Source organism: Globicephala melas, chromosome 10, assembly GCF_963455315.2.
Source record: "Globicephala melas chromosome 10, mGloMel1.2, whole genome shotgun sequence".
In the NCBI taxonomy this organism is placed as follows: domain Eukaryota; kingdom Metazoa; phylum Chordata; class Mammalia; order Artiodactyla; family Delphinidae; genus Globicephala; species Globicephala melas.
In genome coordinates, this window is record NC_083323.1 from 66368287 (window position 1) to 66384055 (window position 15769).

Here is a 15769-nt window from a genome sequence, read left to right on the forward strand (position 1 = left end):
AACTTTTAGTTTTACTGATGTTTTCTACCATTTCCTTCATTTCTTTTTCATTTATTTCTGATCTGATCTTTATGATTTCTTTCTTTCTGCCAACTTTGGGGTTTTCTTGTTCTTCTTTCTCTAATTGCTTTAGATGTAAGTTTAGTTTGTTTATTTTAGGTGTTGCTTATTTCTTAAGGTAGGATTGTATTGCTGTAAACTTCCCTCTTAGAACAGCTTTTGCTACATCCCATAGGTTTTGGGTCATCGTCCTTTCATTTTCATTTGTTTCTCTGTATTTTTTTATTTTCTCTTTTATTTCTTCAGTGATCTCTTGTTTAATAAATAGTGTGTTGTTTAGCCTCCATGTGTTTGTATTTCTTACAGATTTTTTTCCTGTAATTGATTAGTAGTCTCATGGTGTTTTGGTCGGAAAAGATACTTGATATGATTTCAGTTTTCTTAAATTTACCAAGGCTTGATTTGTGATATGATCTATCCTGGAGAATGTTCCAAGAGACTTGAGAAGAATGTGTATTCTGTTGTTTTTGGATGGAATGTCCTATAAATATCAATTAAGTCCATCTTGTTTAATGGATGATTTAAAGCTTGTGGTTCCTTCTTTATTTTAATTTTGGATGATCTGTCTACTGGTGACAGTGGGGTGTTAAAGTCCCCTACTATGATTGTGTTACTGTCAATTTCCCCTTTTATGGCTGTTAGTATTTGCCTTATGTATTGAGGTGCTCCTATGTTGCGTGCATAAATATTTAAATTGTTATATCTTCTTCTTGGATTGATCCCTTGATCATTATGTAGTGCCTTTCTTAGTCTCTTGTAACAGTCTTTGTTTTAAAGTCTATTTTGTCTGACATGAGAATTGCTACTCCAGCTTTCTTTTGCTTTCCATTTGCATGGAATATCTTTTTCCATCCCCTCACTTTCAGTTTGTATGTGTCCCTAGGTTTGAAATGGGTCTCTTGTAGACAGCATATATACGGGTCTTCTTTTTGCATCCATTCAGCCAATCTATGTTTTTGGATGGAGCTTTTAATGCATTTACATGTAAGGTAATTATCGATATGTATGTTCCTATTACCATTTTATTAATTGTTTATTATTGTAGGTTTATTATTGTTGGTCTTTTCCTTCTCTTGTGTTTCCTGTCTAGAGAAGTTCCTTTAGCATTTGTTGTAAAGCTGGTTTTGTGGTGCTGAATTCTCTTAGCTTTTGGTTGTTTGTAAAGGTTTTAATTTCTCCATCAAATGTGAATGAGATCCTTGCTGGGTTGAGTAATCTTGCTTGTACGTTTTTCTCCTTCATCACTTTAAATATGTCCTGCCACTCCCTTCTGGCTTGCAGAGTTTCTGCTGAAAGATCAGATGTTAACCTTATAGGGATTCCCTTATGTGTTATTTGTTTTTTTTCCCTTGCTGCTTTTAATATATGTTCTTTGTATTTAATTTTTTATAGTTTGATTAATATGTGTCTTGGCATATTTCTCCTTGGATTTATCCTGTATGGGACTCTCTGTGCTTCCTGGACTTGATTAACTATTTTCTTTCCCATATTAGGGAAGTTTTCAACTATAATCGCTTCAAATATTTTCTCAGTCCCTTTCTTTTTCTCTTCTTCTTCTGGAACCCCTATAATTCGAATGTTGGTGCGTTTAACGTTGTCCCAGAGGTCTCTGAGACTGTCCTCAGTTCTTTTCATTCTTTTTCCTTTATTCTGCTCTGCAGTAATTATTTCCACTATTTTATCTTCCAGGTCACTTATCTGTTCTTCTGCCTCAGTTATTCTATTGATCCCATCTAGAGTATTTTTAATTTCATTTATTGTGTTGTTCATCGTTGCTCATTTCATCTTTAGTTCTTCTAGGTCCTTGTTGTTTCTTGCATTTTGTCTATTGCATGATTTTGGATCTTTACTATCATTATTCTGAATTCTTTTTCAGGTAGACTGCCTATTTCCTCTTCATTTGTTAGCTCTGGTGGGTTGTTATCTTGCTCCTTCATCTACTGTGTGGTTTTGTCTTCTCATTTTGCTTATCTTACTGTGTTTGGGGTCTCCTTTTTGCAGGCTGGAGGTTCATAGTTCCCATTGTTTTTGGTGTCTGTCCCCACATTTCTTTTTTAATCATGTACCTTCATCATTTTTTAAAACGTTACTAAAAATTTCCTTGCTACAAAATCATGTTGGCAGTGAGATCTGTGTAAGTAAACAACTGGCACTGTACCTGGTGGGGTCAGATAAATACCAGTTATTTAAGATTTCATCATTTCCCCAAAATGAGAAGGGGGTACTTTGCTAAAGAAGTTCTAGTTGCTCCTTTGCTGGAGTTAAAATGCTTGAAGGGAAGAATAACATCATCGGTACCCGTACCATTTAAGAATTAGAGAAAATGCTTCTTCCTATTGGTCCAGTTATGGACTATTTTTGACTTAGTTTTACTGCAAGCTTAATGAGATTTAAGCTGGTCAAAAAAGGAAAAGAAATCAAAGGATGGAATGAGTTAATATCTGGATTTTATGTTGTCCAGGATAAAAAAAAAAAAAAGGTTGTGTTTTGTAATGAGATTTTCCTTTATATTCTTCTTCATAATTTCCCCTTTCTGTACCCAAGGCCATGGCAGATCCAAACAGAGCCTTTCTGAGCCTTATTAGAGACATGTCCTCTCTGGGAGTCATTGCCCCATGTCAGGTGACATGCCCCATGTGTAGAATGCAGAGGCATCTTTATGCAATTAGTGGGAAGCACCTCTCCCTACTAGTGGATGCATCCCGACACTGGCACACCTGGTCTCCAGGCTTGGTGTCCTGTACAGGCCTCAATCCCAACAACTGTCTGCAGCAGCCCTGGCTGAAACCCCACCCCCAATTTTTCCCAGAAAAAACATGTTTTAAAGTAAGTGCAAGTTACGAAAAATACAATTTTAGATATAATCCACATAAAAATGCACATCTGTTATCTGATACATAATTGGTAAATAGATATACATCTGCTCTCTTTCTTAAAAACATTGTGACAATTGCATACAGAGTAGATCACAGTATTGTTTTTAAAAATGAATTTATTAAATTGCTCATAATTATAAAAGATTAAAGTGCACAGAAATTTGCAAAATATTACAAACTTTACATCTTATGCCACAGTGTATGAAAAGCATCATGAATATTTCAGTTTTACTTAAGTTGTTCATACATTTTAACTTTTCAAACATCTTAAAATATAATATGGACACAAGAAAATGGTACAAGAAGTGTTTCAACAACAGAGCGTATTCTGACCCCCTATTGTGAATTAATGTTTTCTGAAATTCAAGATGCACATGCAATTATAAGGGAAGGCCTTTGGTGATAAACAGTTTGCAAAATGGTCTTGTTTAGTTTTCAAACAAAAATGAAAGCTTTCCCTTCCTATTGACATAACTAAAGTATCTGAGGGATATTTAAAGAAAAATCTCCTGAGTATTTTGGTCTAATGCTTTGATTTGTTAAAATTCACAGGCATCACAAAAGGATACAAAGTAAAATTTCTCTAGTGGTTAACACCAGGCAGGTCTAGGCCCAGATTTCCCCTTCACAGGTCCTCTGTCACACCCATACATTTTTCCAAGGTGCTGCCTCTGCTCACATCTACAGAGGTAGCCCACGAGTGCCTGCAGACACAGCCCCACATTTTCTTCACTACCCACTAGTCAGCACTAGACTTACATGAACACTGTCAGTGTCACAGGTTAACCTGGGTCCCCACTACAACCTGGCCGTTTGGGGAATATTGGCAGTGTCATACATCACATTCGCTGCCTTAAAAGGGTAGAGGTTTTTTTCCCTCTTGTCCACAGAAGCAAATTTTAAACTGTGAAGACGATTTATGAAAGATGGTTTATGAAAACATAAATGAATTCTTTTCAAGTTCTATTTTATATACAAGGAGATAAGGCAAAAACATTTCCTTTTCTGTGACTCCATAAGCAGTGAGTAATTGCCATATCCAACACTAGGAGATACTCCTACACTTCAGAGAAGAGAAGAGGTAATTGAGAGGAATCGGCACCACTTCCAGGAGCAGTGTCCCGGGTGAGCAGGGAAAGGGATGAGAACACTTCCCCACTCGGAAGAAATTCATTTCTTTCTCCCAGTGTGGCCCGATCTCACATGGCCTGTTGTGAGCACTCTCTGATCACACCATTAACATTATCAAGAAAGCTAGTGAAATGGTCCAGATCCACTGGGACAATTCAAAAGTCCAGAATACTGTTTTGATGAATCCTACAGAAATACTGTTTTGTTTTTAACATTCATGGCAGGCATTTAGAATTGTGACCTGGAGTGAAGCTACGCTATTAAATCTGCTCACTGAATAGTGTTTCCTTTTCCTTTGCTGCTGGGACTCTGAGTGTCTTGGCTCCTGTGGCACCTGGGCATTTAGCAGCATCCCAGTGGGTGGCGGCCCATCTAGCAAGAATCCCGTGCCAGACACCCTCTCCTGCACCCAGCCCTGCCTTGTCACCAGTCACAGGTGAGAGGTACGGGCCCTGTGTCTTTTCCAGAGCCTACAAGAGGGCCTGGCACCCGAAAAGCGGTAAAGCACAGTAGAGACTGTGGAGCTGAATAAATTAAGGTCAAGATGTGCACGGTGGGGCAGAAGTTCAGCAGGAAGTTACCTCCATCTGACGGCAGAGTTTGTGACCAAACTAATTTGTTTTCTGACCCTTAATTAATTGCCTGACTGGCTTGAGGGGAGGCTGGAAATTCAAATCAAATCCCGTCTCTTTTCTTTTTTGGGAATAATCTAGGTATTCTCCTGTCCCTCCCTCTCCCTCCCTAAAAAATGCTCCCCAGGTGCAAACAAGTTACTGGGCTGGGAGTAAGAGGAGGGAGGACGCGCTGAGCTACCTTCTCTGTGGCAGATGCTTTGGTAGGCTGATCACTTGGACGTGCAGAACCCCTCGCAGGCACACGGCGTGGTCACGCTGAGGGCACTTGCTGTTCTCTTGACAGGCGCAGCACTGGCCTGTCACGATGGCCGTGAGACAATCACAAGGTTGCTTGTAATACTGCTTCCTGGGATCTCATGGATAAAGGGCAACTGGTGGGAACCTGATGCGTTCATCTTTTCCAAACCATTATGTTGATAAATATGTAACTTTAATCACTTGATTTCATTTTTTTTTCAAGAAATGACATATCTTCAGAATAGGTAAATTAATTATCCTGATTGATACGAGTCACAATTCTGTTTCAATCTGTAACTTTCCCTGCTTTTGCCATCTTATTCCCTTGAGATTTGCAAAGCAGTCAGCATTGATTAGGCACAGAACATTCTAGGAGTGCTCCTGGAAGATGAAAGGTGTCACTGTGAATTAACACAAATATGCTCAGAACCTTGCTATCATCTTCCTTGCAATCCATTAAAAGTATTTCTCTGAGATGGAAAGAAAGGCCAAGATGAAGACTGAAACTATTGCCTCATTACCTGAGATTTCTTTTTCTGTAGGAATGTGATAACGCACCTAAATATTGTGGAGTCTTGGGTCTATCTGCCACTTAATACAGCATTCAAACTGAATTCTGCATTAGATATTTTTAATACACAACTGCTAGCATGTCTAATCTTTAATGATGGTATTTGTAAGGGAAAGATAACTCTGGAACAGATCTGGCAAAAAGTGAAGAAATGAAACAGTGCCTAAAAATAAAAAAAGATCATGTGCTTGAGAACAGAAGGAATGAAAATAATCAAATGGAGGGAAAAAATCCACTCTACTTTGGTAGGGGTTGTTTTTAAGCACACAAAGACACCTCTTCTGTGTTACTAAAATTCCAATTTATCAAAAAAAGTAACATTTTTGGTTTTCCTGGTGATTAGTTTTATGCCCTTCTTGATCTCAATTTTACATTTTCCAGTTCCTACATCGCTAGCTGAAACTGAAAAATAATCTGCATGAAAATGGTCATAGTTAAGACTCATATTTGCTGAAGTGATTTAACTTATTCTCATTAGTGATTCATAATATATTTTGATAAAACTAAATTCTTTAAAGTGCTTCTCAGAACATAAAGCTCTTAATCTGATTTTGGTCGTATATTGTTATCTACTACTGCTATCATCCTCTCAGCTATGACTCCCATATTTTTGGTCATGTCTTTGAGGTGATTCTCATGAAGAAGCTTCTGGGTTAGGTATTTTTCTCTCCTGATCTTGCTCTTCGTGCTTTTCGATACGTCTGGAATTGCATATGAAATGAAAAATTTCACAGAATAGATGATATGCTAAGGGAGAGAAGAAAAATGTCAATCACAAAGAGAAGTAGGGGAACACAGAGTTTCTTCCATTTATTTTTGCTAGTCATTATATCAGGACAAGGTGGTGGGCATTCATCATGTATACCTAATCTCTCCCACCACAGCATGGCTCTGCCAAGGTGCTACATTTTGTTACTTTATACATTTCAAGAATACTATTTGACATGTAGAACAGAATACATCTAATATCTAGAACACTCACCATGAGACTGACGATCTTATGATATTTTTATGTGTGTTTCTTTCCTATCTTGTTCCCAGGCCTCTTCCCCAAAGGTAAACACTAAACTATCTGTGTGAGTATATGTATATAATTTTCTTTTACTTTGAATAGTTTAACAAGGTATGTATATATCCCCAAATAGTATCTTGTTTAGTTTTGCTTGCTTTAAGCTTTATAAAAACAGTATGATACTGTCAGTATGGTACAGTCTTTTGAAAATTGCTTTTTTTCCATTCAAAATTAGTTTCTAAGACTCATCAATGTTATTGTGCATAACTGTAATCCATTTTCACTTCTATATAATATTCCGTTGTGCAAACACACTAATTTATTTGTTCCCCTATCAAAAGGAATTGGGTTTGTGTCTAGTTTTTGGATTAGAAACAATGATGTTGGGAACATTCTTGCACTTGGATTCTGGAGAATACCTGTGAGTTTCTCAAAAGCGTGCACCTAGGGGTGGAACTGCTGAGACCCTCTGTTACATGAATCTTCAATTTTACAAGAGCGTACCAACTATACCAGCTGACACTCCCACCAGCAGTGTGTGATGATTTCAGTTGCTCTACATCCTTGTCTGCACTTGTTACCATCACTTTTTTTTTTAAACCAACATGGTGATTATGAAATGGACTTTCACTTTGGTCTTACTTTGCATTTCCCTGATGACTAATGAGCTTGAAAACCTTTTTATTTATTCACTGTTCAAGAATCCCTAACCTAGCAAGAAGATAGAGATAACATAGAATAAACATAATTAAAAACAAATAAATTACACATAGTGTTAAAAAGTGATAAGAGCTATGGGGAAAAAAGTGACATGAGCTAAGTGAAGCAGAGTAACAGTTATCATGAGTGTTATGGTGGGAGGTAAAATTTATATAGATTTTATATAGATCAGTCTGGACATGCCTCATTGAGCAAAGATTTTAAGGAGGTGAGGAAACTAGCCATGCAGACATCAGGAAGAAAGACGTTCTAGGCAAAGGGAACAGCCAACACAGTCCATCTGGTAGAAACCTGAAGGGTGCATTCCAGGAAGGCTGGAGTGAAGTGACCTCAGGGAGGTAACAGAGCATGGCTAGATTGTGTTTGGCCTTGTATGTCATTATAAGGACTTTGGCTTTTACTCAGAGTGAGATGTGAAGACAATAGGGAGTCCAGTTAGGAGACTGTTGCCCTAATTTGGGCAAGAAATGACGGTGGCTCTAACTTGGGTGGCAGCAGCAGAGCTGGTAAGAAGTGGTCAGATTTGTGATATATTTTCAAAGGAAAAATCAACAGGACTGGATGTGGAATAAGTGGGGCAGAGAAAACAAGGGGGACTCCAAGAATTCTGGCCCAAGCAACTGTTGAGATGGAACTGCCATAATTGAGAGGGGGGTAAAACTGTGGACAGAACAGATTTAGTGCATGGTAGGGAGAAGAACATTGCAAGTGGACTTAAGAAAATATGGGAATTTAGGGCAGTAGATTTGAGGTATCTGTTAGATATCCAAGCAGAAAGGTCAAGTATGCAGTTGGATTGATGGGCTGAGTTCAGAAGAGGTTTTCTAGGGATATCCATTAGTGAGTCACTGGCATACAGATAGCACTTAAAGTGTCCGGACTGCATGAGATCACCAACGCTGTGGGTAGAGAGAAAACACAACCAAGGAATGAGCCATGGATCATTAAGAAGAGAAGGAAGGGACGGGCAATGAAGTTAAGACAGGACTGCATAGAGAGGTAGGAAGAAAGGCAAAATATGTGTTTCCCTGGGAGCCAAGTGAGGAAGAATTTCAAGGAAGAGTGATCAGCTGTGTCAAATGTTTCTTGTAAGTCAGGTAGTGTGACAGTGGAGAATATTTTGAGCTGAGAGAGATATTGGTGAGTTCAGGTGATAGAATTACATAGTAAAGAGGCAAAAGTTGATGTAGGAAAGAGGTTTGTTTTTTTTTCCCATCCATTTCTGAGGTAGGTAATATTTACAGATATGAAGATTTTCTATGTTACACCACCCTTGCTGTTCTGGGATAAAGCGAATGTGGTATGATGTCATCTTTTGAAAACAGATTGCTAGATTCAGTCTGCACATCTTAAAAAGACCTTTGCCTCTATGCATTGAGTAAGACTGACATAATTTCCCCTTCCCTTTCTAATCTTGTCTGATTTTAGGAACTAAAAGGGGTTGGAGAGTATTTCCTTATCTCTGGAGGAGTGTGTATAATATTGAAATGATCTGTTCTAGAAAGTTTGGTATCACTCTCCTAGAAAGCCATATGGCTTGGTGTTTTCAATGGGGACAGATTTTTCAATTACTCAAAGTTTTGCTATAATTTGAGGTTTATAGTTACCTTCTTTAGCATTTTAAAGATATTAGACTCTTCTCTTCTGGCTTTCAGATTGATGTTAAAAAGTCTACTCTCAAGACACAGACTGGCTGAATAATACAAAAACAGGACCCATATATATGCTGTCTACAAGAGACCTACTTCAGACCTAGGGACACATACAGACTGAAAGTGAGGAGATGGAAAAATATATTCCACGCAAATGGAAATCAAAAGAAAGCTGGAGTAGCAATACTCATATCAGATAAAACAGACTTTAAATAAAGAATGTTACAAGAGACAAGGAAGGATACTACATAATGATCAAGGGATCAAATCAAGAAGAAGATATAACAATTGTAAATATATATGCGCCCAACAGAGGAGCACCTCAATACATAAGGCAAATGCGAACAGCTATAAAAGAAGAAATCAACAGTAACACAATAATGGTGGGGGACGTTAACACCTTAATGGCACCAATGGACAGATCATCCAGACAGAAAATTAATAAGGAAACACAAGCTTTAAATGACACAACAGACCAGATAGATTTAATTGATATTTATAGGACATTCCACCCGAAAACAGCAGATTACACTTTCTTCTCAAATGCACACGGAACATTCTCCAGGATAGATCACATCTTGGGTCACAAATCAAGCCTCGGTAAATTTAAGAAAATTGAAATCATACCAAACATTTTTTCCAACCACAATTCTATGAGATTAGATATAAATTACAGGGAAAAAACCGTAAAAAACACGAACACATGGAGGCTAAACAATACACTACTAAATAACCAAAAGATCACTGAAGAAATCAAGAAATACCTAGAGACAAATGACAATGAAAACACGACAATCCAAAATGTATGGGATGCAGCAAAATCAGTTCTAAGACGGAAATTTATAGCAATAAATGCTACCTCAAGAAACAAGAAAACTCTCAAATAAACAAACTAACCTTACACCTAAAGGAACTAGAGAAAGAAAAACAAAATCCAAAGTTAGTAGAAGGAAAGAAATCATAAAGATCAGAACAGAAATAAATGAAATAGAAACAAAAAACCAAAGGCAAATTTCAATAAAACTAAAAGCTGGTTCTTTGAGAAGATAAACAAAAGTGATAAACCTTTAGCCAGACTCATCAAGAGGGAGAGAACTCAAATCAATAAAATTAGAAATGAAAAAGGAGAAGTTACAATGGACACCGGAGGAATACACAGCATCACAAGAGACTACTACAAGCAACTCTATGCCAATCAAATGGAAAACCTGGAAGAAATGGACAAATTCTTAGAAAGGTATAATCTTTTAAGACTGAACCAGAAAGAAATAGAAAATATGAACAGACCAATCACAAGTAATGAAATTGAAACTGTGATTAAAAATCTTCCAACAGAAGTCCAAGACCAGATGGCTTCACAGGTGAATTCTAGCAAACATTTAGAGAAGATCTAACAACCATCCTTCTCAAAAAATTTCAGAGGAAGGAACATGCGCAAACTCATTCTATGAGACCACCATCACCCTGATACCAAAACCAGACAAAGATACTACAAAAAAACAAAATTACAGACCAATATCACTGATGAATATAGATGCAAAAATTCTCAACAAAACACTAGCAAACAGAATCCAACAACACATTAAAAGGATCATACACCATGATCAAGTGGAATTTATCCCAGGGATGCAAGGATTCTTCAATATAGGCAAATCAATCAATGTGATACACCATATTAACAAATCAAAGAATAAAAACCATATGATCATCTCTATAGATGCAGAAAAAATTTTGACAAAATTCAACACTGATTTATGATAAAAACTCTCCAGAAAGTGGGCATAGAGGGAACTTACCTCAAGATAATAAAGGCCATATACGACAAACCCACAGCAAACATCATTCTCAATGGTGAAAACCTGAAAGCACGTCCTCTAAGATCAGAAACAAGACAGGGATGTCCACTCTTGCCACCATTATTCAACACAGTTTTGGTAGTCCTAGCCATGGTAATCAGAGAAGAAAAATAAAAGGAATACGACTTGGAAAAGAAGTAAAACTGTCACTGTTTGCAGATGACATGATACTATACATAGAAAACCCTAAAGATGCCACCAGAAAACTACTAGAACTAATCAATGAATTTGGTAAGGTGGCAGGATACAAAATTAATGCACAGAAATCTCTTGCATTCCTATACACTAACAATGAAAGATCAGGAAGAGAAATTAAGGAAACAATCCATAACCACTGAAACAAAAAGAATAAAATACCTAGGAATAAACCTACCTAAGGAGGTAAAAGACCTGCACTCAGGAAATTATAAGACCCTGATGAAAGAAATCAAAGATGACACAGATGGAGAGATATACCATGTTCTTGGACTGGAAGAATCAATATTGTGAAAATGACTGTACTACCCAAAGCAATCTACAGATTCAATGCAATCCCTATCAAATTACCAATGGCAATTTTTCAGAACTAGAACAACAAATCTTAAAATTTGTAGAGAGGCACAAAATACCCCAGAGAGCCATAACAATCTTGAGAAAGAAAACGGAGCTGGAGGAATCAGGCTCCCTGACTTCAGACTATACTACAAAGCTACAGTAATCAAGACAATATGGTACTGGCAGAAAAACAGCAACACAGATCAATGGAACAGGATAGAAAGCCCAGAGATAAACGTACGAACCTATGGTCAACTAATCTATGATAAAGGAGGCAAGGATATACAATGGAGAAAAGGCAGTCTTGGTGCTGGGAAAACTGGACATCTACATGGAAAAGAATGAAATTAGAACACTCCCTAACACCCTACATGAAAATAAACTCAAAATGGATTAAAGACCTAAATGTAAGACCGGACACCATAAAACTCTTAGAGGAAAATTTAGGCAGAACACTCTGTGACATAAATCACAGCAAGATCATTTTTCACCCACCTCCTAGAGTAATGGAAATAAAAACAAAAATAAACACATGGGACCTAATGAAACTTAAAAGGTTTTGCACAGCAAAGGAAACTACAAACAAGACGAAAAGACAACCCTCAGAATGGGAGAAAATATTTGCAAATGAATCAATGGACAAAGGATTAATGTCCAAAATATATAAACAACACATGCAGCTCAATATCAAAAACAAACAACCTAATCAAAAATTGGGCGGAAGACCTAAACAGAAATTTCTCCAGAGAAGACATGCAGATGGCCAACAGGCACATGAAAAGCTGCTCAACATCAGTAATTATTAGAGAAATGCAAATCAAAACTACAGTGAGGTATCACCTCACACTGGTTAGAATGGGCATCATCAGAAAATCTACAAACAACAAATGCTGGAGAGGGTGTGGAGAAAAGGGAACCGTCTTGCACTGTTGGTGGCAAAGTTAACTGATAGAGCCACATGGAGAACAGTATGGAGGTTCCTTAAAAAACTAAAAATAGAACTACTATATGACCCAGCAATTCCACTACTGGGCATATACCCAGAGAAACCCATAATTCAAAAAGACACATGCACCCCAATATTCATTGCAGCACTATTTACAATAGCCAGGTCATGGAAGCAACCTAAATGTCCATTGACAGATGAATGGATAAAGAAGATGTGGTACATGTATACAATGCAATATTACTTAGCCATAAAAAGGAATGAAATTGGGCCAGTTGCAGAGACATGGATGGACCTAGAGACTGTCAGAGAGTGAAGTCAGAAAGAGTAAAACAAATATTGTATATTAACGCATGTATGTGGAATCTAGAAAAATGGTGCAGATGAATGAGTTTGCAAGGCAGAAATAGAGACACAGATGTAGAGAACAAACATATGGACACCAAGGGGGTAAGCGGGGTGGGGGGGGTGTGATGAACTGGGAGATTGGGATTTACATATGTACAGTAATATGTATGAAATAGATAACTAATAAGAACCTGCTGTATAGCACAGGGAACTGTACTTCACTTTGCTGTACAGGAGAAACTAACACAAGATTGTGAAACAACTATACAACAATTAAAAACAAACGTCTAGGGCTTCCCTGGTGGCGCAGTGGTTGAGAGTCCGCCTGCTGATGCAGGGGACACGGGTTCATGCCCTGGTCCAGGAAGATCCCACATGCCGCGAAGCAGCTGTGCCTGTGAGCCATGGCCGCTGAGCCTGTGCGTCCAGAGTGCTCCGCAACGGGAGAGGCCACAACAGTGAGAGGCCTCCGTACCACAAAAAAACAAAAAACAAAAAACACAAACGTCTACTCTCATTCTAATCTTAATTTTCTTTGTCAGTCATCTGTCTTCTTTCTCAGGTTACTTTTAAGATCTTATATTCAGTGTGCTGCATTTTCCTTACAGTGCATGTAAATATTGACTTCTTTTACAGTTTCTTATTTGTTCATTTTGGCTCTGTCATTTATTTGTTTAAATATTCTCATATATGGTTAAGTTATATTCCTTATCTGATAATTCAAATTCTTAAAAGTTATTGATGGTCCAAATCAGGTTTTTATTTTTTAATTTTTTTTGGCTAAATCTCATTCTTGGTTTTTCGTTCTTTTTTTAAAATTTCCCCTTTGCCATTGTTGATCTTTGATAGTTAGCTCATATTTGCTTATCTCAATCTGGGAAAAAACTGGGGTCTAAATTAAGGATACTTTTATTCAGAGAAGATATGCATTTCCCTCTGCTTGGAGACATGTTTAGCCTTTTGTGGGGTCCCTGGCTGAATCCAAGAGTCTCAAGTTCAGCTCTTCTAGTGCACTGCTGACCCAAAGCTTGGTCTCCTTGGGTTTTTAGGTGGAGACACTAATAACAGCACTTGTTCTCAGAGCAGTCCTGAACTTCAGAGGTGCTCACTGCTCTATTTCAGGCAATCATGGTGTTTTCCTCTTTGTATATTCTCTTTCCTTCTAGTAAGCGCAAAACTGCAAAGGATTCTAAATGTTTTGTAGTGAGATGGCCCCTCACAGCATCTAGTTCACCATGATATCAAAAGTAGAAATCAAAACACTTTGGCAACTACATATTTGAATATAAACTAGTGACTCTTGCCGATATATCAGATACTGTACTTCAGGAATCCACTTATGATGGTGAACTAATGATGAACTATTTTCTTCTGTTAATTTTTGGTAACTACTTAAAAAAATACTAGAAAAATTATCACAGCCAGGTAGCCTGTCCCACTTTTTTCTTGCTAACAGATTTTGATTCTCCTCAGAGCAAACCAAACACCTCCTGTCTCAGCCTACTTAGCTGCTATGAGGAACCATGTGCTGTAGTTCTAGCCAATGAGATGTAGGTGACAGTCTGCTCTGGGGGCTTCTGGCAAAGCATTTTCTTTCCTAACAAATAGGAAAAGATTTGGCTAGCATCACCCTTCTCCTTCCTCCTGCCTAGAACATAAATGTGTTATCTGGATTTGCAGTAGTCATATTACAACCACAGAGTGACGTGCAATCAGAGAAAACCTAGAGAATCAGATACAGTCCTTACATCAGTGAGCTGGTGTTAATTCAGGAGCACCCGGCTACTCCTAGTGAAATTTGTTATGTAAGAAAAATCAATCCCTATTTGTTTAAGCCACTATCGATGGGCTTTCTGTTTCTTGCAGCTAAATATAATACTAACTGACCACACCAATGAAGTAACTTTCAAATCTTTGGAATTAAGTAGTAGTTATTCACTTGGTGTAAGAAGTAAAGTTGGTTAGATCAATTTCAAATTTATAGCTGCCTTAGTCATTTTTCATAGCTGGTAAATTTCAGGGATGTAAAAAACTATTGTAAGAAGGTATACTGTGAAAATGCAATTAAAATAATACAAATAAAAATATTATAGCAATAAAAGTTTCTCCATGGAAAATATGATCTCTTATTTGTCTTGAATAAGCCCCTTCATAGCCTAATAGCCAGTGCCCCAAATAAAAGGCCCAGTGCCCCAAATAAAAAGGCCTTCAATTAATACTGAACTGAAAGGAATTGAATTCCCCTAGCACACAACATGCCTTTAACTTTTAAAGGAGTTAACCAACTTTATTTATTTAAAAAAATAAATTTATTTATTTATTTACTTTTGGCTGCGTTGGGCTTTCATTGCTGCGCACAGGCTTTCTCTAGTTGTGATGAGTGGGGGCCACTCTTCACTGCAGTGCGCGGGCTTCTCATTGGGGTGGCTTCTCCCGTTACAGAGCATGGGCTCTAGACACACGGGCTTCAGTAGTTGTGGCGCACGGGCTTAGTTGCTCCGTGGCATGTGGGATCTTCCCAGACCAGGGATCAAACCCGTGTCCCCTGCATTGGCAGGCGGATTCTTAACCACTGTACCACCAGGGAAGCCCAACCAACTTCATTTAATTACTGTTCTCAGGTCAAATTTTATTAATAAATGTTATAAAATAATTATTAGCAGGAGATAACATATTGTACATTTTAAGTCAGAAGAGGCAACAACAAAGCCTGCAAATACACTGCTTCATAAACTATTTCAGAGTATACTTTTCCTACCTCCATGACAATGATAAAAGCCAGCTTAGCTGCAATCACATGCCAATAATAGATGTTGTGTTTATACTCTTGTGGGTGTCCAGGAGGGTACCGGAAATCACGATACCTGGAAATGAGATGGAGACATTTCAGGAGATAATTCTTTCTGATCGAATGCTGTAAACAAGGGCCCATTAAAAAAGGTCATACTTCATGCAACATTCTTTTAAATTGGACGTCATATAAATTTTCTCTAAGAGTGTTTGTTTGTTTTTTGGCCACGCCACATGGCATGGCTTGCGGAATCTCAGTTCCCTGACCAGGGACTGAACCCGGGACCACGGAAGTGAAAGCCTGGAATCCTGACTACTAGGCCAGCAGGGAACTCCCAAGTTTTCTCCAAGAGTTTAATTTGATGACAAAACCCTGAAATAACTACTCCAGTAATACTTCA

General features: G+C 37.8%; 1 protein-coding gene across 2 annotated transcripts in view; it reads right to left on the bottom strand.

The window, feature by feature from the left end:
• Positions 1 to 3042: 3042 nt before the first annotated feature.
• The window catches only part of ANO6 (anoctamin 6), a 202533-nt gene continuing 189806 nt past the window's right edge, over positions 3043 to 15769 (bottom strand). For both annotated transcript variants that reach the window (XM_030835326.3, XM_030835325.3), the window contains 2 exons: positions 15337 to 15442; positions 3043 to 6257 (listed from right to left, as the gene is read on the bottom strand). In XM_030835326.3, the coding sequence (XP_030691186.1) occupies positions 6051 to 6257; positions 15337 to 15442 (313 nt within the window). In that variant the 3' untranslated portion in view covers positions 3043 to 6050. The remainder of the gene's footprint in view (positions 6258 to 15336; positions 15443 to 15769) is intronic.